The sequence below is a fragment of the Melanostigma gelatinosum genome, assembly GCF_949748355.1.
Source record: "Melanostigma gelatinosum genome assembly, chromosome: 1".
NCBI lineage: Eukaryota > Metazoa > Chordata > Actinopteri > Perciformes > Zoarcidae > Melanostigma > Melanostigma gelatinosum.
This window is the reverse complement of record NC_136634.1, coordinates 9,270,999-9,297,027: the sequence shown is the minus strand read 5'-3', so window position 1 is coordinate 9,297,027 and position 26,029 is coordinate 9,270,999. Positions and strand designations below refer to the sequence as shown.

The 26,029-nt window shown below is 42.8% G+C and overlaps 2 protein-coding genes across 2 annotated transcripts; one reads left to right on the top strand and one right to left on the bottom strand.

Annotated features, from left to right (window-relative positions):
* Positions 1 to 816: 816 nt before the first annotated feature.
* Positions 817 to 5,681, bottom strand: duox2 (dual oxidase 2; the record flags this gene model as incomplete). Its single annotated transcript, XM_079277561.1, is given in 12 exon segments — positions 817 to 850; positions 1,741 to 1,841; positions 3,556 to 3,746; positions 3,839 to 4,053; positions 4,159 to 4,366; positions 4,615 to 4,749; positions 4,844 to 4,901; positions 5,013 to 5,170; positions 5,173 to 5,178; positions 5,513 to 5,549; positions 5,552 to 5,648; positions 5,650 to 5,681. Coding segments are annotated over 12 exon segments (1,272 nt in total).
* A 443-nt stretch (positions 5,682 to 6,124) lies between these two features.
* Positions 6,125 to 18,113, top strand: duox (dual oxidase; the record flags this gene model as incomplete). Its single annotated transcript, XM_079275703.1, has 33 exons — positions 6,125 to 6,191; positions 6,276 to 6,359; positions 6,430 to 6,588; positions 6,901 to 7,088; positions 7,238 to 7,439; positions 8,362 to 8,528; positions 8,886 to 8,949; positions 9,327 to 9,423; positions 9,595 to 9,685; positions 10,232 to 10,337; positions 10,505 to 10,677; positions 10,752 to 10,927; positions 11,051 to 11,169; positions 11,267 to 11,408; positions 11,515 to 11,624; positions 11,747 to 11,949; positions 12,261 to 12,446; positions 12,671 to 12,896; positions 13,304 to 13,397; positions 13,487 to 13,662; positions 13,758 to 13,827; positions 13,994 to 14,035; positions 14,309 to 14,487; positions 15,229 to 15,459; positions 15,571 to 15,670; positions 15,762 to 15,811; positions 15,908 to 16,035; positions 16,123 to 16,276; positions 16,435 to 16,667; positions 16,757 to 16,915; positions 17,036 to 17,191; positions 17,776 to 17,904; positions 17,991 to 18,113. The coding sequence occupies 33 exons, from the start codon at positions 6,125 to 6,127 to the stop codon at positions 18,111 to 18,113; spliced, it is 4,584 nt and encodes a 1,527-aa protein (XP_079131829.1).
* Positions 18,114 to 26,029: the final 7,916 nt, after the last annotated feature.

The window sequence follows — 26,029 nt, the reverse complement described above, 5'->3', positions numbered from 1 at the left end:
AATCCGATAATATAATCTACAACAGTAAGTATTAAATGATGATAATAATATGCTGTACAAAGGTACTAAACGATGTGTATTATGGGGATGCTGAAGGCCAAAGACACACCTACTTTTCACATGCAGTATGGGTGATCATTACCTTTACCAGAGCGTACAGTACAAGAATGTATCACAACATACATTACTGAATGAATGTAATGTTATAACACACTAAGAATACAATCTCACAGAGTAATGCTTGTTGTTTTTATTTTATTGTGGTGGTACTGGCAGAGAAAAGTACTCGCAGACAAGACGTAAAGTACATTCTCCTCTATTTGAAATGGATCAATTGCTCCAATCCAAGCAGTTTGGTTTTCATTCTTCCTCTCGTTCTTTCACATTTATTTGGATCTCAGAAGCTGTTATGGAAGGATGCTTCAACCAATGACGCTGCTCAGAAAATATGTACAAATTAGACCGTGTGTTGTTGCCGTGGCAACATGCATGCCTCACAAGAAGTCCTGAAGAGGCCATTCAAATGTAATCAATATTAAACTATACATTATTTTGTTTCATCTTTCATTTCTCATGAAAAAAGTGTTGAGCAACGATAGACCTATAAACCGTACTGATCGGTGTATGGATCCCATACAAATGTACATATTGTACTTACAACTACTGCACCATGACAATGAACTTTACATACACAACTATTCACAGTTAAATCATGCATAACACATAACAGGCTCTCATAGATAATTCAAACAGGTGTGACGTTAGACACTCCTGTCACACATTCAGCAAAAATATCTTCAAGTATTAGCTGGATTCTCAGAGGGAAACCAGGACGGCTTCAGACGCGCTCCTAAAACACAGAAACAAAATCATGTCAGTCAACAAGCAGAAAAAGTGGATATAACTTCCTTAAACACTAAATCAGGGGTGTCCAAACTTTTTGCAAAGAGGGCCAAATTTGATTAAGTGAAGATGCCCGGGGGCCAATAGTTCCTTCTGACATTTTTTTAATCACAAAAGTTACATGAAAATACACACTGTTATAAAACAATTTTCATTGTCACAATTACCTTTATTTTTCAAATGACAATGTAACCAAATATAAACCACTCAGGCAGACGTGAACAACTCTAAAAACACAATTCTGCCTTTCATTCAGTCAGATAACATTGAACAAACTGTATAGAATACCTTCAATTTCCATGAGTTAAATATCTTTGCCTCATGAACATTTTAAACATGGAGTTATAAGTAATGCAAAGTGGTCTGTTATCATTCAACTTTAAAACAAGTGAACTTTGCCTTTGTCTTTTACAAGATCTTTCAGAAAGCAATAGTTTGTGTCACATCTAACATCAACAGTTATAACACATATCTTATTCAAGAGTTTAATAACATAAGTGCCATAAGTCCAAGTGCATTAGTGTGCTTTAGGCTTTTCACTGTTAATGGTGACAAATGTTACCGTTCAAAACACTCAATTTCAGATTGATCAAGGAACAGATAACTTGCTGGCACTAATGGGAAGGGTGATACTGAGATCTAGATTGAAGTAAAGAGGCCAGGTCTGGCTTGAGAGCAGTGGTTGAGATGCGTAAAATGTCACGCAAGTGGGAGTCACTCATCCTTGACCTCAATCGGTTCTTGTTAAAGTTCATGACTGAGAATGTTTGCTCACACAAATATGTGGAGCCGAATAAGCTCAGCATTTTCTTAGCGAATGACCGCATTTCTGGAAACCTGCTTTTGTCCAGCTGCCGGTAAAAGTCAACAAAAGAACACTGCTGGTGTTTTCCGCGGCACTCATCGTCACACTGCAGCTCAATGAGCTCCAGCTGCAGCTGTGGAGGAGCATCATTATGGTCCACGGAGAAGGGAGAAGAGAACAGCAACATGTCCTTTTCAACAACTGCAAAGTCCCGGAAGCGTTTGTTAAATTCCACAGAAAGAGATGCGATAGCTGTTGCGTAACTCTTCATTTGCGCACCGATGTTGTCCTGTGGGAAACTGCCAATGACCTCTTTCAAAGCTGGGAAGTGCACGGTGCAGGGCTCGGTTTGGGACAAGTGTCTTTGGAAAAGTTGCAGTTTGGTTCCAAAAGCCTTGATGTGAGCGTATAGCTGGCTCACCACTGCATCTTTTCCTTGAAGATTAACATTCAGCGCATTCAGATGCTTTGTTATGTCAACCAAAAAAGCCAGATTTGCCAGCCATACAGGATCGGACAGTTCTTCCATTGGTTGTCCCTTCTCACCCAAAAAATGTCCAATTTCCTCTTTGAGAGAGAAAAATCGCTGCAGTGCGGACCCCCGACTTAGCCAGAAACTTTACTCCACGGTAGTTTCATATCATCAACAGCTTCACAAACAGAAACGAATAAATCTATTCCTCTGGTTTGCCCTTTAAGGCTTTTGAGGTCAAGCAGCTCCTCTGTCACGTTCATGTTGTCATCAACTCCTCTTAAAAAAATAAGTAGTTGTGCAGTGTCAGATGCATCGGTGCTTTCATCGCAGGCCAATGAGAAATAATCAAAAGCCCCTCCCCTGTCCCCCAGTTGTCTCTGAATATCTAACGATATGTCCTCAACTCTCCGTGCCACAGTGTTGCGTGCCAGGCAAACATTCATAAATTCTTGCTTCTTCTCGGGGCAAATGTTCTCCACCATTTTCATGACACAGTCTTTGATGAACGCACCTTCAGCAAAAGGTTTGCCATGTTTAGCTATTAACATGGCCACTTCGTAGCTGGCTTTTGTTATGTTTTCCTTTGACTCAGAGGCCCGCGTGAATAATCGCTGTTGTGACGCCAGAGCAGCTTGGAGTTTTCAGCGCGGCCACTCCCTGTTAGCTTGTCGTACATTGTAGCATGTTTAGTCTCGTAGTGTCTCTTTATGTTGAAATCCTTAAACAAGGCAACCGCCTCTTTACAAATCAGACAAACACAATTGCCTCGATTTTCAGTGAAGAAGTATTGTAATTCCCACCGCTCCTGAAAGCGGCGGCCCTCACTGTCAACTTTTCTCTTTTTTTTTGCGGTCGCCATGGCAGAAATGATTTGAGAAGGGTTCGCGGCACGGATGCAGAGCCAGATAGCATTAGAACGGTGCTGCCACCGTGTGGTGAAAGGAGGAATTACATCTTTACATTTGTATGATTTATTTCTTCTGACAGAGCTAGCGAGCCATAACTAACACATTATAAGACCGAAGCTGCGGGCCGTATGAAATCTGCCCGCGGCCCGTGATTGGCCCGCGGGCCGGACTTTGGACATGCCTGCACTAAATGGACATTATTGTGCAGGATTCATGACGTATATGGTGTGGTGGCCGAAATAGCAGTGATTCATCTTATTTCCATCTTGCATCCCTTATTAATACCACAGTGGTCACAGAACTGAATATGTATTTTGCAACAATAAATGCATATCAAAGTCAAATTTTTCAACAGAATATTTTAAGTACAATGAATAAAGCACTGTTGCTGCTTGTAAATAAATGACGAATCCATTGCTAGATGGGTCAAAAGAGAGAATTACCCTCTCAGTGTCGCCACTTACCGCCATGACTTTTGATGTCAGTGGTGAAATTGTCACTCCATCAAGAAAAACTGCATTCGGGTAGCCCTCCCCATAAGAAACATCCTCGTCTTCATAACTGTCGACGCCAACACTGAAAGCCTCTTTCATTTTTTCTGGTATCAGAAAGTTCAACGTCACCATCAGAATCCCGATGACGGCGCACAGCACACCTGGAAATCATTTCAGTTCGTAGAGATATCGCTCTGTGTGCCAGTGTACAGTACAAAACATATGACATGAGTGTGCAGCGTCTCATCTTTACCTGTAGCCAGAGCCAGCCAGAACGAATGGCTGTACTCGATTTCAAAGGACTCAGTTCCTATGGAGAAAACACACTGCGGCACGTTCATGATGGTGGAGAAGGAGGCCATGGAGAAGAAGATGAAGGCAGCGGTGGCCATCATCATGTACCCGGCGTACAGAACGACCGGCATGGAGAAGAGGATATTGGCGAGCATCCAGCAGCAAAATGCCGTCCTGTGAAAGTGTGCAGCCATTTTAACGTCCGTAAACTGTTAACATTCATCTGATGTAGCCGAGGGTTAATTAAAACAAGTTCAAACTGTTGGCAGTTGTCATTACCAGAGGGTTGCAGAGGCATATCGTCCAGAGTATCGGTATTGAAAGTTGAGTCCACATGGGCTGCTCAGGGTGAATTTCTCAGCGATGTACAGGATGGGGTTAGGTAAACCCTTCTCCAGAGCTTCCTCGTACTCTTCTTCCATAGTGTCATGCCAGGTGAACATCTCATTGTAGTCAATGGTCTCGTTGAACTGTACAACAGGATTCCCTGTGAGAGAAAAGAGCCACACATTTATGACAGATGCACCTAAAACACACATATCCCACAAAATAGTGTTCATGACAGAACTTGCAGGATCGGACGACTGAGCAAACATCTTACAGATCTAAGTTGTGCAAAGCATTAGAGCTGCCAGTGTATGAGTGTATTATCAACATATCTGCAACAACAGCAGCAACAGTGACTCACCCTTTAGTGTCACATTGATGCCGTACACAGCAGCAACAGTGACTCACCCTTTAGTGTCACATTGATGCCGTACAGTCCAACATGCAAGCCGATGTCAGCGTTAACCACCGCGTTGCTGAAAGACTTGTAGGTGGCATTAGTGGTCATTCTGGCCTCGGCCCAGTCATTGGTGAAGTTGAGCACTACAGAGAAGAGACACAAAGTGATGAGTGACATTAGCAGGAAAAGGAAAATCAGTGATTTATTCAAGGACAACGACAAGAAGACAAAACTCACCCACTATCACCACTCCTATGAACAAGCTGATAGTTATTCGACACATCCAGAACAGCCTCTGATAGGAACAGAAAGGGCTAAATTATTTAGGGTGCATTCAATCAAAAAGGAGACAATAATTCTGAGGTTTTTGCAGTGAGTACTAGTTAATGTGATGCTTTGCACTCACCGACTTCCCTCTTATCCCTGGCACAATGAGAAGAAGACTGACTGCCAGCACAAGAAAGACTAGAATGATGGTGAGCAGGCGGCCACTGAAGATGAAGGAGGTCCTTTGTAGAGGGTAGAATGGGTAAATGTCATCGTAGAAAGTCATCTTAGCTCCTTAGCTGAGACTAGACAGTAACAGTCCGCTGTAACAGAGAAGACAGTGTTAGTGGCGGGGCTCTCAGTTTCCTCCAGAGGCAGACATAGCAGCACTTGTTCCTTCTACGGGATGGGACGTATATTTCTGCCGTGTAACATGGCACACGATGAAGCACAACCATGTCTGACTCACGTAATATCCTCTAGTGACACAGTCTATCTTTGCTGCAAATCAATGAATGCAACTAAAGCATGCAAGTCAAGCTCATCCAACTGAATTCACTCATTAGAACGTAAATGTAAATAAAAGTTTTAACTAAAACCCAACAATGAAACAGAGGAAATCCAAAAGATCTTTCTTACCTGAAAGTTGAAAGACGAGTATGGCAGAAGAAGAAGAGAGTCAAATGTGAATGTTGAGGGAACATACACTTCTTTTATACCCCCTCCCTTTGTTTGACGGAGGAGGAGGATGCATTGACTGGCATGCTGTGGAAAAGAGGTGTGATCCAGAAGTAATGACCATTCCCATTTTTTGCAACACAGGTCTCATGCAGTTCGTGATTAGCTGTGCAATGCAAGTTGACTTTAGTTGTTGCACCATCCCTCACCTGCACTTATGCTCCTGCACTACAACTCCTCCTGCACTACTGCACTTCAGCCTCTCCAGTGGGTAAGACTCAACGATTTCATCTTCTCCCATCAAACGCAAACGGATTCAGGAAACAGGACGTTTTCTTTCAATGTCTGCAGTCTATAGGTAACGTTTTGGTGGTCATCCCAAAAGGTGCCAGCTGTAGAATTAAACGTCCTGTCTTGTCTTTCTTGCTAAACCAACAAAGTGTATTACATCGAAATATAATAGAACTATGAGGTTGTCTGTGCTATGTCTGTTACCTTCACCTTGCCTTTACTTTCCAGAAGTCCTTCACTCCTCTTGGCGGCAGACTGAGCTGAGGAGCATCTCTCGCATCAATGGATTTGCGTAAACGGGTTTGGAGTATCTGCGCAGCGGTTGGCTGGGTGCTCATAGTCAGTGAACGTAAGTACCCAACAAGTGTACTTCATAGTCAGCTACTCGGTTACCCTATAAAAGTGCTGTTTAAACCCGACATGTCTTGAACAGAGTCACGCTGTGAAAAAAACTGGGAGGTTCCTCGCTTCGACGGCTGGTACAACAGTTTGGGATATCCCAGACGCGGAGCCGTCGGTAAGTTTGAAGTTTGCAGCAGCACCAGACGCTCACAGCCTGCTAACACACTGTACTTGTGCTCGCGCAGGTTCTCGCCTTGTGCGCCTTGTGCCCGCGCATTACTGGGACGGAGTCTACCAACCTGTCCAGGAGCCGCCAAACCCCCGCAGACTGAGCCGCCTGCTGGCCGGGGGGCCCTCCGGTTTGCCCTCAACACGCAACCAGACCGTGCTCTCTCTGTTCTTTGGTAAATATATCAGGCAGTGTGTTGCATTGAAGTGCACGATGAAAAAATATTAAATCAGAAGGCAGAATTGACCCAACCTGAACGTTTGTTGTGAGTGTGGCGCACTGATATTTTCTACCCATTTCTTACCAACATGCAGGTGCAAGATTTAATTCCAAGATTTTAATACTTTCACGATTACTCTTGCAAAAGTTATATTAACAACTCCTCGATAAGGTTTTACATATTGCAAATTAAAACGTATATTGACTGATATTTAACCAATCAATGTTTTTTGTAGTGATGTTTTTTAAAATTCTTTTTACTTCTCAGGTTATCATGTTTCTTTTGAAATGTTTGACTCAAGAAGTCCTGGGTGTCCACCTGAGTTCATGAACATCCCAGTTCCAAAAGGTGACCCCGTCTTTGACCCCACTGCCACTGGAAAAGTCCTGCTGCCCTTCCAGAGAGGACCGTGGGACAAAGAGTCGGGCCAGAGCCCCAGTAATCCTCGCACACAGGTATCACTCTTGATGAAATAAAAACAGTGCATGTGAACAGTAAATTAAGATCTGTAGCAGCTCCGAAAGGCACTTTGCATTATGTTACCCGACATTTCAATTTTCTTCAAGTACGGTCATTTTAGAAAAAACAAATACATCACATGCAGGTGAACTTGGTGACCGCATGGATAGATGGCAGCTCCATCTATGGTCCCTCCACGTCCTGGTCTGACTCCCTGAGAAGCTTCTCTGGAGGGCTCCTGACTTCAGGCCCTGAGTGGAACATGCCAAATCAGGCAAGAGGACACAGTTTCATGTGGGGCGCCGCTGACCCCTCTACAGGAGACCACAGACCTCACGGGCTATATGGTGAGACATTTTATAACTAATACTTCAGATGTGACCTGAAACACTGTTTGCAATATACCGGTAGGTCATTTGATTATCCACTAAGTAACAGACACTGATGTTTATATCATCAGGAGCATTTTATACAGCTGTTATTTCCACTAAACTCTGGACTGAATGCCATTGACTTACTCAAAAGCAATCAAACATTATTTCCTCTGTACCTGGAGTGCAGTACATCCAAACATATAGTTACGGTTGATTTATTGAAGATATGTTGGCTGATCTCAGCTAATCTGATCCAAAACTATCTGGTGGCACAGATTTCACTCCAGATAAGATGAGATATCTTTTAGTGTGTGTTTGGCTGAACTAAACCTTTTAACAATCAGGTGCCCGGAACAGTTTTTTACGCTGTATGTGGTAATAGTAACAATACTGCAAGCAGCTGAACTCAAGCGGCAAGAATTTCTTGCACATATTATTTCACTCATCAGGCTTGCAGCCTGTGAGGCTTAGTCAAAAGAGGCCCTGCCTGACGTGCGTTCATGGCTTGTCACACTCACCACAGTAAATCCCTCTCTCTATAGCACAGAGGATGCCGCACAGGTGTCATGACACCAGTGTTTTGTTGCTTGTGTTTGTAAAAGGTGTGTAGTTATTATGTGGGGTGGAGGCGGAGGATCTTCTGATGTCACCGCTCTGTTGTCACGTCCTTAAAAGCAAACAGCCAAATTATCATTCCATTTGTGGTCAGAGATCCTCATCAATAAATGTAATGGGAGCGTGTCACTATACTGAAACGTGTTTTATAGCATCTTATATGAAAAAAGCGTTAAATAAACAGCCTCTTCTCTGTTTATTGTGTTGTAGCTATAGCGATGTTGATTCACATGATGGAAGAGCAGAATTCCCTATAATCTGTGCCATCTTCTGTATCCAGAGTTGGGAAATGCCTGGGCCAATGAGAACGTGTTCACAGCAGCAGAGGGGATTATCTGGTTTCGCTACCACAATTATGTAGCTTCCAAACTGCATGAGGAACACCCAGAGTGGTCAGACGAAAAGCTGTTTCAAAACGCCAGGAAGATCGTTGTTGCCACATTCCAGGTAGGAAGAAAAGTCTCCATGTAATCCTCCCGCTACTCAGGCTGCTGGTTTTATTTGCACTCTGGAGAGAGCAACGCCGGCTGGTTGTGATTTTATGGATGACATTGTTGGTTTCAGTTTGAGGGCGAAGGGTCGCCTCTCATTTGATTAGTCGAGTCTGTCCACTGCAAAAACTGTCCTGAACAGCATTGCACACATGCTAATTACCCTTTCTTCTTCTATTGAAAACAACTGTGTTTTTTGTCATATCAAACCCAAAATAGCAAGAGAAACTGCACCTTAAAAAGGAGGAAAATACAGTTTTAGTGGATTCAGAAAAGCTGCAATAACGTCGGTCCCTGCTGTTTTTACACACAGAATATTGCTCTCTACGACTGGCTGCCTGGATATCTTGGAGACAAAAAGCTCCCTCCTTACCCAGGTAAGACGCAGCCAGAGTGCGTGTACGTACAAGTGGAGGGGAACAGGTAATGCACTGGTGACCACAAGCCGTGGTCAGGTGAGCTATCGTTGTTGGTGTTTGACAAATATGTGCTCCGTCAGCAAAGCATCAGCCTGAGTCTCCTTCTTCTGCTGAATAAGCACCGCAGCTGCAGAAAGTTAAAGGGACAATGGTGAGATGAGCCCATCACTGACCATTCACTCTTCATTTTCATATTCACACTGCTTTTGTTGCCTCAGGTTGAACATTTGGATGATGATATAGGTGTTTGCATGCATGAGGATTGTTTCAACTTGCAAGTTATTTTGTTCTTCTTATATTGGTTTGTGATTTCTTTTTGATTTCTCTGTATGCAGGTTACCAGAAGTTTGTTGATCCGGGGGTCTCGCCTGAGTTTCAGGCTGCTGCCATTCGATTTGGCATCACTATGGCCCCACCTGGTGTTTACATGAGGTACTATTCGGTAAACACATGAAAAATCAAAGCTTACTGTGTTTAGTGGACTTTGGTTGAGTGTGAATTGTCTATGGGCTGATGTGAACAGTGTCAGACATAAAAAAAAAAATAGGATGTCCAAATTTTTAGAAACTAAACCCACCGCATCGGCTCTCCTTTTTCTTGCAGAAACAGAACCTGCCATTTTAGGAAGCTTGTCAATACAGATGGCAGCTCATCACCAGCAATGCGTCTTTGTAACAGCTTTTGGAAACGTCAGGTATATTATGATCACACTTCTGTATTTTCATATTAGTGTAAGGAATATGTTCACAGTAAATTGACTTGTGTGCTCATTTAAACACGATATGCTTTCATCACCTCAAACTGTCTCTCCACCACTGTCTGACGCCGCTTACTTTGATTTTTTTGAAAATGAGAGCAGGCAGTGAAGTTACATTTAGTAAAATTATTTATGTATGGAGACAGTGGAAAAGTACTGAGGGAGAGCAGCAGAGAAGCTCTGGAAGGATTTTAATCAGAGGCAGGAAACAACAATGTGGGTCTCTGAGCTCGAATGAGGCCGTCTGTAGACATGTTTCGCCAGAGTTAATTAATAATCACTTTACATGTGTTTCTTTAGATTCTCGTCGATAAATTCTCAGTTATGTTTTTCATTTAAAATGTTGAATTGGAGATACAGTGAGAAAATAAGACTCATATGTTTGTGTATTGTAAAGGGCCCCTGATGCCACACACACACACACACACACACACACACACACACATATCATATGTTTTAATGCTTTTGTCAATCTGCTTCCAGTCAGACGATGTTAAGACAACAAGCCAGGACATCGACGACCTCCTCATGGGAATGGCTTCGCAGATTGCAGAGAGAGAGGACAATGTTATTGTGGAGGACATAAGAGGTGATTAATCATCCTCATTCACTGCATGCATAAGTACCACATAAGTCAAGCAATCATGAATATAAAATGGGGAATCTGTAATAAAATCACTCTGCATATCATTCATTAAGATGTTTTCAGGTTATAAACTAATATTCACAGCTCTGATCTGATTTGCACCCTGACAGACTTCATGTACGGACCCTTGAGGTTCACCCGGACAGATCTGGTGGCCATAACTATCCAAAGAGGAAGAGACTTTGGCCTGCGTAGTTACACTGAGGTCAGAAAAGCTCTGGATCTGCCTCCTGTCAACACATTTGAAGACATAAATCCTGAGCTCAACAGCACCAACCCACAGGTACAAATCGTTAAACAAAGATTGATCCACCTGCATAAAAATAGTGAATTCAATTGTGTTCTTGTGTCCAACAGTTGCTCAACGATATTGCAGAACTGCACAGCAGAGACATCTCAAAACTGGAGCTCTTCCCTGGAGGACTACTGGAGTCTCTTGATGGTCCGGGTCCAGTTTTCTCCGCGATCATCTTGGACCAGTTTGAACGCATCAGGAACGGAGACCGCTTCTGGTTCGAGAACAAACAGAATGGGTAAGCTCCTCTCTGAAAGACTTAAAATAGAAAATAGTTGTGACAGTGTCTGATCAGTGTTGTGTGATTTACCTCATATGCCGATCATCTTACTACAGCTGTGATCTTTGGGGTGATTTCCAGTTTGTTCACAGATGAGGAGATGGAGATGATCCGCAATGTGACCTTTCATGACGTTCTTATCGCAGTCACAAGTGCAGAAGCCACTGATATACAAAATAATGTGTTCTTCTGGAAGGATGGTAAACGTGTATTTGAATCATAAACAAAACTATGATTTTGTTTGAGTCAGTGATATAATATTTAAAGGATGGATAAACAAACTCTCTTTTGCCATAGGTGACCCTTGTCCTCAGCCAGTGCAACTGAACGCATCAATGCTCCATCCCTGCACTAATGCTACCAAACTCAATTACTTTGATGGGAGCCAAGCTGGCTTCGGGATATTTATCATTATTCTGTTCCTCTTTCCTGTTGGTCAGTACCACATCCACAAATCCATCTCCTTTTGCACAGCAATAATACTAATTTCAGCCGTTTGGTTGTGAACTGATAATCCAATTTGATTATTCTACTTTCACAGTTAGTTTTCTGGTGGCCTGCATGGTGGCGTATCTCCGCAAGTACAGGTACAGGAAGTTCCAGAGAAGAAGAAAATCTGGTGCCAGAACAGAGGAGCCAGCTGTGGAAGTCACGGGTACGCAATCCGTGGGGATTTTAAAAATCCTTAAAATACTTCTAACGGTGTCCAATGTTCGTAAAATCGGAATATATTTAAGTCAGGCTTTTACAATTGATTCAGTGTCAATTACTCTCCAGCCTACGAGTGGCAGGGCCATAAAAAACCTCTGCAACCCGTCAGCGTGGCGCTCGATGAGAAGAGAAGGCTGCAGGTCTTTGACAGATCTGGGTCCGCTCACCGCTGCCTCAATCTGGGCAACCAGGACTACGTAGACATCCTTCTCTCCAACGACCGGCACCAGAAAGCTCTGCTGCTCAAAGTAGCAAAAGAGTACGACCTGGTGAGCATCTGGAGATGGGTGTGGTGGGGGGGGAGTTATACCTTCAGGTGCTGGAAAAAAAAGCTGCAGTGTGATTCAAGTTGCAGGAAAAAAAAGGTTTTCTTTTTTAATGTTGCTGCTGTTTCATTTTGTCTCAGTATAAACATCAAATTCATCAAATGCTTTCTCCCTTTACTTGAGTTATTTTGCACCTCATTCAATCAATGAGCATGATTCTGCAGATGTACCTGATCTAAATCACGTTTATCCTTATTTATACCCTATTTTATCTCACTCCAGTCCTGTCTTTCTTCTCCTGTCTGCACATGCAGGTGTTGTTTTTCGATGACGAGAGCAAACGTGCAGCGTTTATCAAGCATCTGCGGCCGGGGTTGACAGACCTCGTGCAGGAGATTAGAGTGATGGAGATGAGAGAGAGGGAACTGCTGAAGGAGGCTTCAACCAAAGAGCAGAGGGCTCAGATTGTGGAAACTTTCATTCGACACGCTTTCTCAAAGGTACCGCCAGCCTCTGGTTGTTTACCTCATCCTCCGCTCCGTTACAGCGGCAGCAGATTTAAGCTCGGCCACAAAATGTCGTCAATCCTTGAGGTCAAATTAGGTCTGACCTGCAGCCGAAATAACTAATTGTTGGTCTTGATGGTGACCTCATCTGTGATGGGCAAACGGTAACCTCAGTTAACGTCGGTGATATTACTAATGACATACCCTCTGGTGCACAGGTCTTGGAAATAGAGAAGTGTGACGCTGGGGACATGAGTGGCGTTTCCCACAAGAAAGCCAGAGAGGTTCTCCAGTGCGAGCTGACAGCGTCTGAGTTTGCCGATGCTCTCGGCCTCAAGCCCGACTCCTTATTTGTAGAGTCCATGTTCACACTCGCCGATAAAGATGGAAACGGATACCTCTCCTTCCGAGAGTTTCTCGATGTGATGGTTATCTTTATGAAAGGTAAAATGCAGGGCTCCGAGGTGCTGTAGCCTTGTTGCGTATCTAGGTGTGCTGCTATCTAAACAGTGCATAACATGTAAATCATGAGAATTTGAGCATGACATTTTTAGATCATAAAATCATAACAATTCAACTGAGCAGAATTTATGAAACAGCATTTAGAACATCTTTGAAACTTTCCAGTGGATGATCTACTCCGACTGTCCAGCTGCCAATAAAAATAAAGTTACAGAACGAATGAAATCAGTTAAAGCAATAAATCAAGTTGAGTAAAGTACAGGTTTTACAGACTGATGTAACGTGGATCTAGACAGGAGCGGGCAATGTCTGATATTTGATAAAAAGGTTGATGTCGTGAATCATTCTAGTGCTACATTATGTCATTGATGGTGTTTGTATTTAATCAGGGTCTTCTGAGGAAAAATCTAAACTGATGTTCTCCATGAACGACATTGATGGAACTGGTTTCTTATCAAAAGAGGAATTTGTCAGGATGCTCAGGTTCGATCAATGTTTCCTTTTTCTTCATGACTGCACCAAGTATTCTTTCTGTCTGACGGTTCATCTTTGCCCTTTTTGATGTGCTCCAGGTCTTTCATTGACATCTCAAATGGTGCTCTGTCAAGGAGCCAGGCAGAGGACGGCATCGAGGCCATGATGCAGGCAGCAGGCTTTGATGACAAGGAGAAAATCACATGGGAGGACTTCCATTTCCTCCTGCGGGACCACGAGAAGGAGCTGCAGTTTGCCAAACTCAATGTCAAAGGTTGGAAAAAAAGTGTTGTCTCAGAAGATCTTTTCTTTAAGTCCTCATCTCTCTGACCTTATCTGATGGAATGAATGCGTCTGCTGTGTGTGCAGGGATGGAGAAACAGGGAAAGAAGCGGATGAGTCGAGACCAGAGAGTGTCCTTCATCTGTCCAGGAAACAGGTCAGAGAACGGGACACAGGCTGTGATCACTCATCCAGATCACAAATGTAACAACCGGTGCTTGTCAGTGTGGATAAAAACAACGATCCGCTGTAGCTTTGTCATTTCATTGATATATCCCAAGTGACTATTGTGTCCCAGCTTACAATCTGTTTTTTGTTCGCAGCAGCTACAAGACAGATGGACCGGAGTTACGGAGACGGAAAAAGTTTGTTCAACATTTGATTTTTCTGCTCTTGCAAATGACTGGATGGAAATATAATATGACAACAAACAAAACTCACCATAGAGAAGTTAAACATATTGGAAGTTCTGATTGTCGTCTCAAAGTATTTACTGTAAACTCCCTCTAACTACCGTAGAAAGTTAAAGCACCACACGCTACTTCCTCTGTGGCTGGGTGACCTCAATATGATCAAAAGCTCCACAGCTAAACACAAGAGTATCCGCTGAGTAAAATGATAGTTTTGAATATTTTCAGGTTAGGTGTCAACACTCCAAATGTCTATGTGAAGCCCAAGCGTGAGCAGTACATAAGGAACCCGATCCAACAAAAGATCCAGCACTTCAAACGTTTCATCGAGAATTATCGCCGTCATATCGTCTGCTTCACCGTCGTGTACGGCATCACAGCTGGCGTGGCGCTCGAAAGATGCTACTGTGAGTAGAAATCATTCCTCTTGTCGTGGAGAAACTCGGAGTGAACAGACTGAGATCGAGGCGTTTAGCTCAATTCAAGCAATAACATTTATTTGTAACAGAAGTATTATGCCCAGCAGTCAAACGTGCACGTGGCCTAATCTCTACTCTGTAGGAGTAGGAAAAAAGGAAAAAGGCGCTTAGAACAGAGTGCGCATCATAGGTTATAGGTTCTCCTTATGGAAGCCTATTGGTGTAATACAAAGTAGGAGGCGGCTCTGTTTCTAGCTTTCAGACAGCCTCGTTGGAGCACTGGGCATCTTCACCCACACTGGCTCACGATGGATCCTCCTTCGCTGCCTCATCAGTGTGAATGCATGTTGTTAACACTCGAGGTGCCGAAAGGGTGCAATTCTAAGCTATTTCGAACTCTCTGTGTGAATAGATAAGAGAGGTCTTCTCCTACTCTAAGATGGCGGTTTCCGCCCTAATCTGGTGGTTTAAGCAGGTGTGTCCTTCCAGAGTCACAGTATCTGTTTCTATCGTGCGAGCAGGCGCCGGAATGCCCTGCTCGGAGTATTTGACCTACTTACATGTGACCTCACAACTCCGCAATGTAAGCATACAAGTATAGCGCATATTATTTCCATCATTTATTATTACACTCTCCTTGTTCAGCTTCCTCACTTTGTCAATATGTTATCGTCCTCTTTTGACCCTCATGCATTTCTTTTCTGACCTCATTAAAAACGTTGTTTTCAGACTACGGTTTGCAGTCCGATTCGACGGGTATCCCCGAGACTACCCTGGTGGGCATCGTTGTCTCCCGTGGCTCGGCCGCCTCCATCTCCTTCCTGTTTCCCTACATGCTCCTCACTGTGTGTCGCAACCTCATCACGCTGTGCCGAGAGACATTCCTCAACCGCTACATTCCCTTCGACGCAGCCATTGATTTTCATCGCTTCATGGCCATGACCGCCATCCTTCTTTCAGGTTGGTAGTATGGAGGAGATCAAAGCAGAGAGCGATGGTGGAAAGTTAAGTTCTGATGTCTTCACCTGTTTACTCGTGTGAGCTCACTCCTATGTCCTGTTCCAACTGTAGTTGTTCATAGTTTGGGCCATGTGTTCAACATCTACATCTTCTCCATCAGCAACCTCAGCATCCTGTCTTGTCTGTTCCCCAAAGTCTTTTTCAACAACGGGTAACGTTTGAAATATCTGCCTGATTTCATCAGCTATTTCTACACTTCATGGAGAGTTCCGTTGCTGATTCACGGTGTGTTTTCATGTTAGGTCTGAACTTCCTCTGAAGTGGTCGTGGTGGTTCTTTCAAACCGTTCCAGGTATTATAGGAAACAGTTTTTTACGACCTGCAGTGGTACATGCTTGTTATATTATGCTTTAATCCTGTTTTTTGCTCTTTTTTGTCCTTTTCCTAGGAATGACTGGTGTATTGCTAATTTTTACTTTGGCATTCATGTATGTTTTTGCCTCACACTATTTCCGTCGCATCAGCTTCCGTGGATTTTGGATCACACATTACCTCTACATTGTTGTGTACATTCTAGTAAGTACTCGCAGTAATGACCTCTGCAGTCAGGTGGCTTGCATGATGCAGTTTTTACGAATAATGTGATGCTGGCTTTGTCAACAGACAGTTCTTCATGGCAGTTTCGCCCTGATCCAAGAGCCCCGTTTCTACATTTACTTAATTCCGCCTGCACTGCTCTTCCTGCTGGACAAACTGATCAGCTTGAGCAGGAAGAACATGGAGATCCCGGTGCTCAGAGCTGAGCTGCTGCCTTCAGGTGACTCTTCTGGGAATTCGTCAAAATGTCTTGTTATTCTCTGTCTCTCCTTGATTTTAGTCTTCGCTAAAGAAGTTTCACTTTTCCATTGTCTTCACTGAAATCACGTAATGATTGCGTGCATTGAAGTTCACACTTCCCTCGGCTTTCCTCTGTAGGTGTGACACATCTGGAGTTCAAGCGACCACAGGGCTTCGTGTATCGTTCAGGCCAGTGGGTTCGTATTGCATGCCTGATGTTGGACACAGATGAGTACCACCCATTCACACTGACGTCAGCCCCGCACGAAGAGACGCTGAGCCTGCACATCCGAGCTGTGGGGCCCTGGACCAGCCAGCTCAGAGACCTCTACACCGAAGAAAACCTGCTCGAGCTCGGAGCCTATCCAAAGGCAGGTTAAAGCATTATTTTGTGTGTGGAAATAGTTTCATCGTGTTCTCCATTCTTTGTCTTGATAGTCATATTTTATTTCATCCTAAGCTGTACTTGGATGGCCCGTTCGGTGAGGGCCATCAGGAGTGGATTGACTTTGAGGTGTCTGTTCTGGTGGGAGGAGGAATTGGAGTCACCCCATTCACCTCCATCCTGAAAGACCTGGTGTTCAAGTCCTCCATCAAGTCCAAGATTCAGTGTAAAAAGGTACTGCTTACAAACCTACAATACATTTTGTCTTGAATCCGCCCCTGAGGCATTATTGATTTGTGCAAGAAGTTTCTCTTTCTCTCTTTTCTCTCTCAAACATTCACTGGTTGTTTGAAGGTGTACTTCATCTGGGTGACACGAACACAGCGTCAGTTTGAGTGGGTGTCAGACATCATCAGGGAGGTGGAGGAGATGGACACCAAGGAGCTAGTCTCAGTCCACATCTACATCACGCAGGTGGCCGAAAAGTTCGACCTCCGCACCACAATGCTGGTGAGATCCAAGTGTAGAAAGAAAAAGTCAACGGAAATACTGAAATATTTAACAATTACACATATCAATTAATTTTAATGTTTACTTCCCAAATGGTGCTTTATTTCAGTAACAGTTCAATATTTGGGGAACTCCCTCTCTTTATAGCTGGGAGTTAGACGAGAAGATTGATACCACTCTCAAATGTACGATAATTATGAAGCTTCAGCCAGCAGTCGGTTAGCTTAGCTTAGCATAAAGACTGGAAACAGAGGGAAACTGCTAGCCTGGTTCCATCCAAAGATAGCAAAATCTGCCTACCAGCACTAAGAAATAGTCACATACATATGATAACGCCACATAAAACCTCAACTTCTTGTTTTTGCAGATTAAGATAAACAAGATATAACGTCTTCCACGTTGTCTAGTCTTAATGCTAAGCTAAGCTAACCGGCAGCTGGCTGTAACTTCATATTCAGCATAGCAGAGTATCACTAATCTTCTTATCAAACCCTCGTGAAGAAAGATAAAAACATATTTCCTCAAACTGTTCTTATAGTAGTGATGAAATCCACCAACGATCCCTCACTCTTATCTTTCGACAGTACGTGTGTGAGCGCCACTTTCAGAAGGTGTGGAGCCGCAGTCTCTTCACCGGCCTGCGCTCCGTCACTCACTTCGGCCGGCCGCCCCTGGTGTCCTTTCTCAGCTCACTGCAGGAAGTTCACCCCGAGGTCAGTCCGTCATCCATCTTCAGCTATTTGTCTGAAACATTGCCCAATACATCAGCTTACTTTTCAACTTGCATTATTATCTGCAGGTGGGTAAAATCGGTGTATTCAGCTGCGGACCACCTGGACTGACCAAGAACGTGGAGAAAGCTTGCCAGCAGATGAACAAGAGGGATCAGGCCCATTTTATACATCACTATGAGAACTTCTGACCTGCCTCTTAGCATTGGACTACATGGTTGCAGAACGAAAGATGAGACACTTTACAATGGACAATACAAGTTACTAAAGCAGTTGATGACAAAATCACACCATCACAGAAACAACGTCGGACGTTTTCATTTGATGTAATGTCTACCGATTAAATGTGTCTTCTTCGTTACATCTATATTCTCTACCCATGAATATTATTGTTGTACATTCATTCCAATCAGTCAAGGATGAGATTTTTTTATTTCTTATATCACAAAACCATACATGATTATATTCACAAGATATGTCAAATCATTTGTAATCATCACGCGAGTCCTTATTTGCTGTTTGACTCAAATATGTAACTGGCGTTACCTGTCATGTCATTACTTTGTTCGATTGATTTTATGTCATTGATTTCTTGTGTTTTGTGTGAAATATGTGGAACAAATAAAATCACATTTTACAATAGATTTGTAGCACTGTCATGTCAGAAGGACTACATTCACTACCACATTCACAACAGCAGCTGTAAATGTCTTGTCTTTGTGGTACATAAGATTATGTAAGAACCTGTGGGAACCTGTGCAGTTGAAGTTCTCTTGATTCTGCTGTTGGCTCCTTCTGGTGCTTCTAGCTTTTGGACTAAAATTATACTTGAATTAACGCAAACTCCTTAATTTGATTTGTTGGTTGCCAGACAGCTCCTCCACCCAGAGTGATAATAATAAAGTAAAGATGTGGATTTTCCACAGGGGGATGAATCTTTTCTTGGTGCCAGATGAATTTATGAGTTATTATTCATGAGTTAAAGCTCCAGGCCATCATTCTCTGACTAACTGCATTTTTTTACATTTATGTGTTTGATATTTGCACAATAAATTGGGTGCTACTACGACACAGTCCCAAAACAATGGGCTGTACACGTTTGTTTGCTTGTCAAATACAAGATCAATTTAAAGAATTAAAGAACTGAGTCGTTATCATGGAGGCCGAGTGAAACTTCCCGAGCAGGATAAAAGTAACAAGCTTACTCAGTCACGAGGGTAGTTGTGTGTTCTGTTTGAATTTCATCTGAGAGGCACAAGGAAGGAGACAGCACTTCAGCCTAAGCGTGACAAGTGTGTGTGTTATCAGGGAAAATCATCCAGTGATTACGAGAAACAGCCTGCAAGCTGATGAGCAATCTCGTTTTTCTTTTACTTCTATTTACTCAGGGTTGTTTCAGCAATGGGCGCTAGGAACGCCCTACTCCTGTCACATTCACACCTGGCAGCCCAGTTCAACCATCGTCTGGTGGCTGATGGCCAACACCTCCATCGATAGCGGCTCAGCATGCCATTTCATGACCCCAATTAAAAGTTATGTTTTGTGGTTCAGTGGTTACAGAGACTGAAACAGGTTCATGCAATGGAAAAAAAAATGACTGCAAATCTAAACTGACAATAGACACCTTTGTACGTGTTACATTATACCTAAATGCTTAAACAATCGAGAAGGGCTGAGGTAACAAAACTGTGCTCCACTATCAGGACTACAATTGTTACGCTCACTTGTAATAATCCTGCTTTGTGACGAATGCCAACCTTTTTGTAAAAACAGTTTCTTTCATTCATTGTTTTTATTTATTTAATTATTATGATTTAATTCTGCTTCAGTATTTTTCTTTCCCTTTTTTTAATATTCCTTTTTGAGTACATGTGTGAAATGTATACATGTAGGAATGTATATGTGTTGGTATGCTGTGCGCGTGTGTATGTCGGTGGATAAAGGCAGATGCATAGTATATGTATATGTATTTCTGTGTATATGTGCATGTATTTACATATATGTTTAGATAGGTACTTGCTAATAGCCAAAATATTAGTATTGTTATTATTTTCATCGTGTGCCTTTATTCATTTTTTTTGAGGTGGTATATCAGGGAAAAAATACTGTTCTATTGAGTTAAAAATGTAAATCCAGCTGGTGACCTTCTCGTCACCAGCTGGATTAATTAGAAGATTCCGTAACACTACAAATTATTCGACTCATTTTTACTGCACCAATTCAGCATTGCACTCCTATAACATTGTCAAACTCACATTGAAAAATGTTTTTATTACGTTGTGATAATAATTTCTTGACTTTAACAACTCTTTCTTTATTACATTCATAGATACGGAAACTCAGAAATACACCTTTATCTTACTGTACATGTGGAAATGATATCTTATATTATCTTCAGGAAATTTTTCTATTGTTTCTGTTATCTGTTTGCGGTGGAAATTACTCAATTTCCCGACTGCCGTCATTAGAATCTCATTCAATCCAAATTAATCTAACCTGATGTCACTTTTAGTTATCTGGAAAAGAAGTTGTTGAATATTTGGTCCATAAATTACATCAAAAGATAAAAAGAATCTGTCTGCCAGCAGTGAGAAAACTGATAAGAATGGAAAGAGGTCAAGAATTTCTCAGTCAACTACATAATGGGAGAACAAACAGGAGAGCCTCATTCCAACAATCAAGTCATGACCTGTCAGCCACTCCCTCAGCACCAGTCCAACTCCCTTCACCTGTCCCTGATCAGTAATCACGCACTCCTTCATCAGCACAACTCTCCCCACCTGTTCAAGTCACCTTATGAACCCCTGTCTTTCAAACTAGTCCTAACTGTACTCCATGTTGCATTTTCAACTATCATTCTCAACCTAATGATACCTACTTTCTTAGAGACAAAAGGATTTGGAACTCATTGGTCTTGGATCAATAGTGATTATCACATTTTATGTGTTTTTTCATAATCACTGCCAAAAATAAAATAGGCATTTAATCTAGAATTAAACAAGCTCATAGCAAATAACTAATCCAATCTGTGGAACAACGTTCAGGCTTATGTTACATCATCTCTGCTGATCTTTGACACACTCAGCCAGACGGGCGTGCACTCCGAAGCCTGATATCTTTTCCAATTTACATCAAACGAATGTTACTGATGCAGGTTGAGTCTTTATATCAACAAAGTCACGTGTGGCCTCGGATGACCCCAGCCGGGTATAACTTTTGGCGTCATCCCTGAAATCAGTCCTTCGGAATCTTCTCTGAGGTCACGAGATACCGAGTGACCAAGAACTCTGGCGGCCATCCAGGGTTGATAGAACCGTAGTTACATACCTAACTTTCATTCTATTTCATCCCTACTGAGTGCCAGCGGCAGTGCTTAACACTGGGTGGCTTATATCAACCGAGTCGAGAGGATTCCAAAGTGCATACCTCATACAGCTAAAGCTGAGGAACAACGTTCACTGTAGTATCTGGTGAATGTGCTCGGGATGCCCATGAGGCCGCAGCACATGTACTCCACGGGCACACCTCTCAGGGCTCACATGACGTGGAGGCACTGCTGGAGGAATGGCACTTTACTCCGAATGGCAGAGCAGGACCGTTCGCTCTGCATGCGTTATAATATAACGCTTCAGCAGTTGGTCAAATCAAGCAGGCATTTCCCAAAAAAGACAGTGTTTTTAGTTAAAAATATCCTCCTTGTGTTACTCCTTCCACTGCAGCTCAGTGAGGGAATAGTATCTGGGGAAACATAAATAGATCATTTAGATTAAATTCTAAAAAGACTGTTTTAAAATGTTTTCTATGGTTTAGTTCACATGCACACCCAGGTGTAGAAGGAAGCTCAGGAAGCTATACTGAATTATCAATAACTGTACTGACTAAAATATTATTGTATGGACGTGACTCATGCACTTTTTTTGTTTTATTCTTCTGAATGCAAGCACCATTTTCAGTCAATCAACTATTTAAATTTCCATTTGTTTTATTGCCATGACATGCAATCGCATTTGTAATAGTGGAGAAGGAAAATTAAAAGAAATAGTGATTATGATTCACCAATTTATGAAACAAATGATTATCTGCAGTGAACATTACATGAAACCAGTCTCGTAGACCCCGTCTTCATGTGCTCATCAGAAGTATATTGAGTCTCTTACAGAATAGAGTGAGGTCAGAGGCTCCGTATATGTTTATTTCATATTTTATACATTACATAAATGTGTCATTAAGCATATGACAGGTTACTTGCCATCTGTCCATCTTTCCTTTAAGACCATCTTTTCCAAAATTGTATGTGTGCTTCAGTTTTGATTACAGATTTCAGATTTCAGATCTGACGTTGCCATGACAGTGATCTCTTTTGACCTCCAGCTCTCGGTCACTCACTCAGATATTACTTTCATTCACATTTTTTGAATTTTGGGTTTGTTTTCTTTCCTCCATTGTTCACAATACTATAATGTCTCTGAGGCCGACTGGTTGTACTGGTCAGTTGATCTCCATATGAAACTATCACCACATGATTTACTGTACATGTGATCGTCACTGATCAAATGGCACCCTCTTCTGGTAAAGACCAGGCCATCCTCTATCCTTTTATACAGCAGCTGGTTAAAATGTGATTCAAGGACATGCTGGTTTGTGCCGCATTACTTTTATTTTTCTTTTAGATTTTCTATAAAATACATTAAGCTCCCCCTTTAGATGCCCTCGTTCCATTCTATTATATGTTAATGCTTCTCCTTAAAGCAAGCCTGACATCTCGATGTAACGGGTGAATGCCCAGGACGAAATGGTTTAATCTAGCTTCAATCAGGTGTCACATTCACAGCAATCACCAGGAAGGTGAGTTGTTGGAGAGCTGGTCAGTGGAGCAGTTCAGTGCCTTGCTCAGAGGCAGCTTGTTTCATTCAAGATGGGGAGCGGATTCAAACCTCACAAGCCTCCTTTAGAAATTCCCTGATGACTTTGGTCTCAGCATTACCCAAAATAACTGTGCTGCCTGTGACATGGTTGTTCTAAATTATCTCTAAGCAACTAACAGAGAAGAGAAACTAGTTTGACGCATTATTAATTAAAAGGAACATAATGTGATTAAATGACAACTTAAGTCGCTCAAATCTTCCAACAAGACGGGCCAAAATAATGTGAAGTGTCTGCACAGTGGTGAGCAGTTTGCATTGGTGTGCTTAAGAGTCTGGTAATCTTCTTAGTGTCGGTAAGTACCCAGCCGGAAATCAGCTACTGTCCAGATTGTCTCTTCCTGCCGCAGATAAACGACTCAGACAACAACAAAGCGAGGCTCGAGGAAATATGTGGCATGGTCACTTCACTGGCATGAAATATGCACCTCTCCTTTGGGAACTGTGTTGACAGAGCCGTGGAAGAAGTTCTGGTGGGTCTCCTCAACTTAAAGATGTTTGGCAGCGGACCTAAGAAGTGGTTTGTGAAGAAGCAGAAGAGGCAGCAGCAGAGGTCTGGCAGGAGGCCATGCACCAGGAAGAAGAAGAGATGGGCGTCTAAGATGCTCAAACGGCACCGGCAAAAGATCCTGAGCGAGCTGGATGTCAGCGCGGTGCTTCCCTACCTGGTATATGATAAGGTTTTCTCACTGGGGGAGTACAAGGACATACTGGGACAGGAGTCCAGCAAGAAACGGACGGAGATATTCTTGGACCATCTGTCCTCTAAGGGGCCTTCTGCATTCTGTTCCTTCTGCTCTGTTTTGGAGGAAGTGTGTCCTCACCTGCTAACTTCCTTTCTGCTGGATGAAAAAGGTACAACCATTGATTAGCCACTGATTACAATAATGACCAACACCAAAGCTAAAGGTCACAGAGGGCTGCGTTTGTTCCTGCACTGATGTGCTTTTTGAAAATCCTTCCAGTGTGCATGAGAACAAAACAGCATTGCAGCTCTGTAGCTGCTCTACACTTACTTTTCAAGTATTATCTTGTGTTGCATTTCATTTTTTGCAAGAAAATTAAAACAAACAATATGAAGAGACGAATACTACTTTGCAGTAAGCCACCGCCACAGACGAACAGCCAGCAAAAATAGCTTCTTAAATCTGATGGCTGAGGGGATTACTGAGCCGCCAGCGATCCCAACTAGCCTCTGACAACATATGGCCTCAACGTGGCTGTTGTCTGCAGGGCCCTGTCTGTGCTGCACTACTCCAAATCAATATGCTTCAATTGCTTTTACAAAAAACTGAATACTCCCACGAAAATTACCCGCATTTACAGCTCAGTGTTATTTATAAATAACATCCCATAATTACAGACCTGTGAATCCTCTTACGTATTCACCCAGTCAGAGGGGAATTTGTGTAAATTAGCAGAGCCTAATATATTAATCTGTTTCTGCAGATGGTGCCCCAGGACAGGGCAGGAACGGGGGACGCCCAGTGCCCCCTAACAGTCCAAGAGAGCAACCTCTGTGCTCCCCTCCCATGTACACCGACCCCGTGTTCGACTCCAGGTGAGAGCAACTTTACATTTCACTGAAGTTGAGAAAAGGTGTCCCATAAAGAGTGCTTTAATGTCTGATGGATCACTTCATGTTCTATAAGTTGTCTGCAAGCACCCTGTGTTATAAAGTGTCACATTAGATAAACTAAATCTTGGTGATGAGGTTAAATCAAAGGCCCCTTTAAGAGCTTTGATTTATGCTTTCATTGAAATTTCTCCTCTTTAGTGTTTTTAAAGTCTTTACAATTGTTTTGTGATTGATTACAATCATAATTCCTGGGGTGACAGACAGGTGCAGTCATCAATTCATCTCACCCTCAAGGAACATTGCAATATCAAGTTTTGATCAGATCTACCCGGCATTTTCCAAACCACGTCTATGTTTTATTACTTTGCGTGGCTCGTGTAGCAAAATGTGGTTTCTAACAGTGTTGCTCATCTGTGCTCTGTTGCTTTACGCTGCTCTGCATGGCAGCATGTCCACAATGATGGATGTTGTCGATGTGTCGTATCATTGCATCAATATTTTGCTGCATGATTTCTGCACTGTCCTGTGCATGCTGATATTGTTGCTTTTGTTATCATGCCGGTGTCTTATTGTCTTATATTCCTTTACCTGCCACTGCTTTGGTTTTAGAACATTATGCCGACGGACTGCAGGTGAAAATTAGCTGGCTGATTCTCACAGGCACATTTACAGAAATGTTGATTATTGTGTGTTGCCCTTATAAATATATATTCATAAATGAAGTGGTGAAAATATGTATTGGATATTTAGGAATAATGCTTCTAGACACTTGAACAATCAATACTGAGAAATGGTACAATCAGCGTGCGGTGCCCCAACACTAAGACTCTTTATGTTGTTTGTTTCTTTAATTTGACCTCATCTGTATACAGAGCGAACTCATTTCTGCCAAATTAGTCCAACTATAGTTGGACTAATTTGGCAGAAATGATCTTGCACAAGTGACGGCTTTTGCAGCACTATATTCAAGTCTTAAAATGGTGATTCATAGCTGAGTACATAAATGAAATGACCGAAAAGAGGAGCATAAAATGACATCTGCTGAGCTATTCTTTTGTATGTGACGGCCGCAGCAGTCCAGTACTCTGGTGCAGAGTCCTGCTAGGCTGCTTTTGTCACTGTGTGTCAGGCCCCGTGGATGCATCACGACTGAGTGTTGGTGTCTTTCTGGGTGTGCGTGGACCCCTGGAGAGTACCCTTGGCCCAGCTAACACAGCAGGGGGAGGGGAGAAGCAGGGAGCAGTTGACTGTGTGTGTGTGTGTGTGCGCGCGCGTGCGCTCGCTCGCTCGGATGTGATGCCTGAAGTGACGGAACAGACAAGCTGATATGCTCCCTAGACCGTTAAGAAGGCCTCTTTAATGTATGACAGCTAAGTCAGCATGGAGACAACTATCCCAGTGGTCTGGCCCTGGGCACTGACACACACACACACACACACACACACACACACACACACACACACACACACACACACACACACACAGACATGCTGACAGAAACAGACCAACACACACAACACAGCATAGCTGCACACACAGTCAGAATAGTCACAGAGCCTCCACAGGAGATGCAGTACGCTAACAAGACAATGTAAGTCCTTTTGAA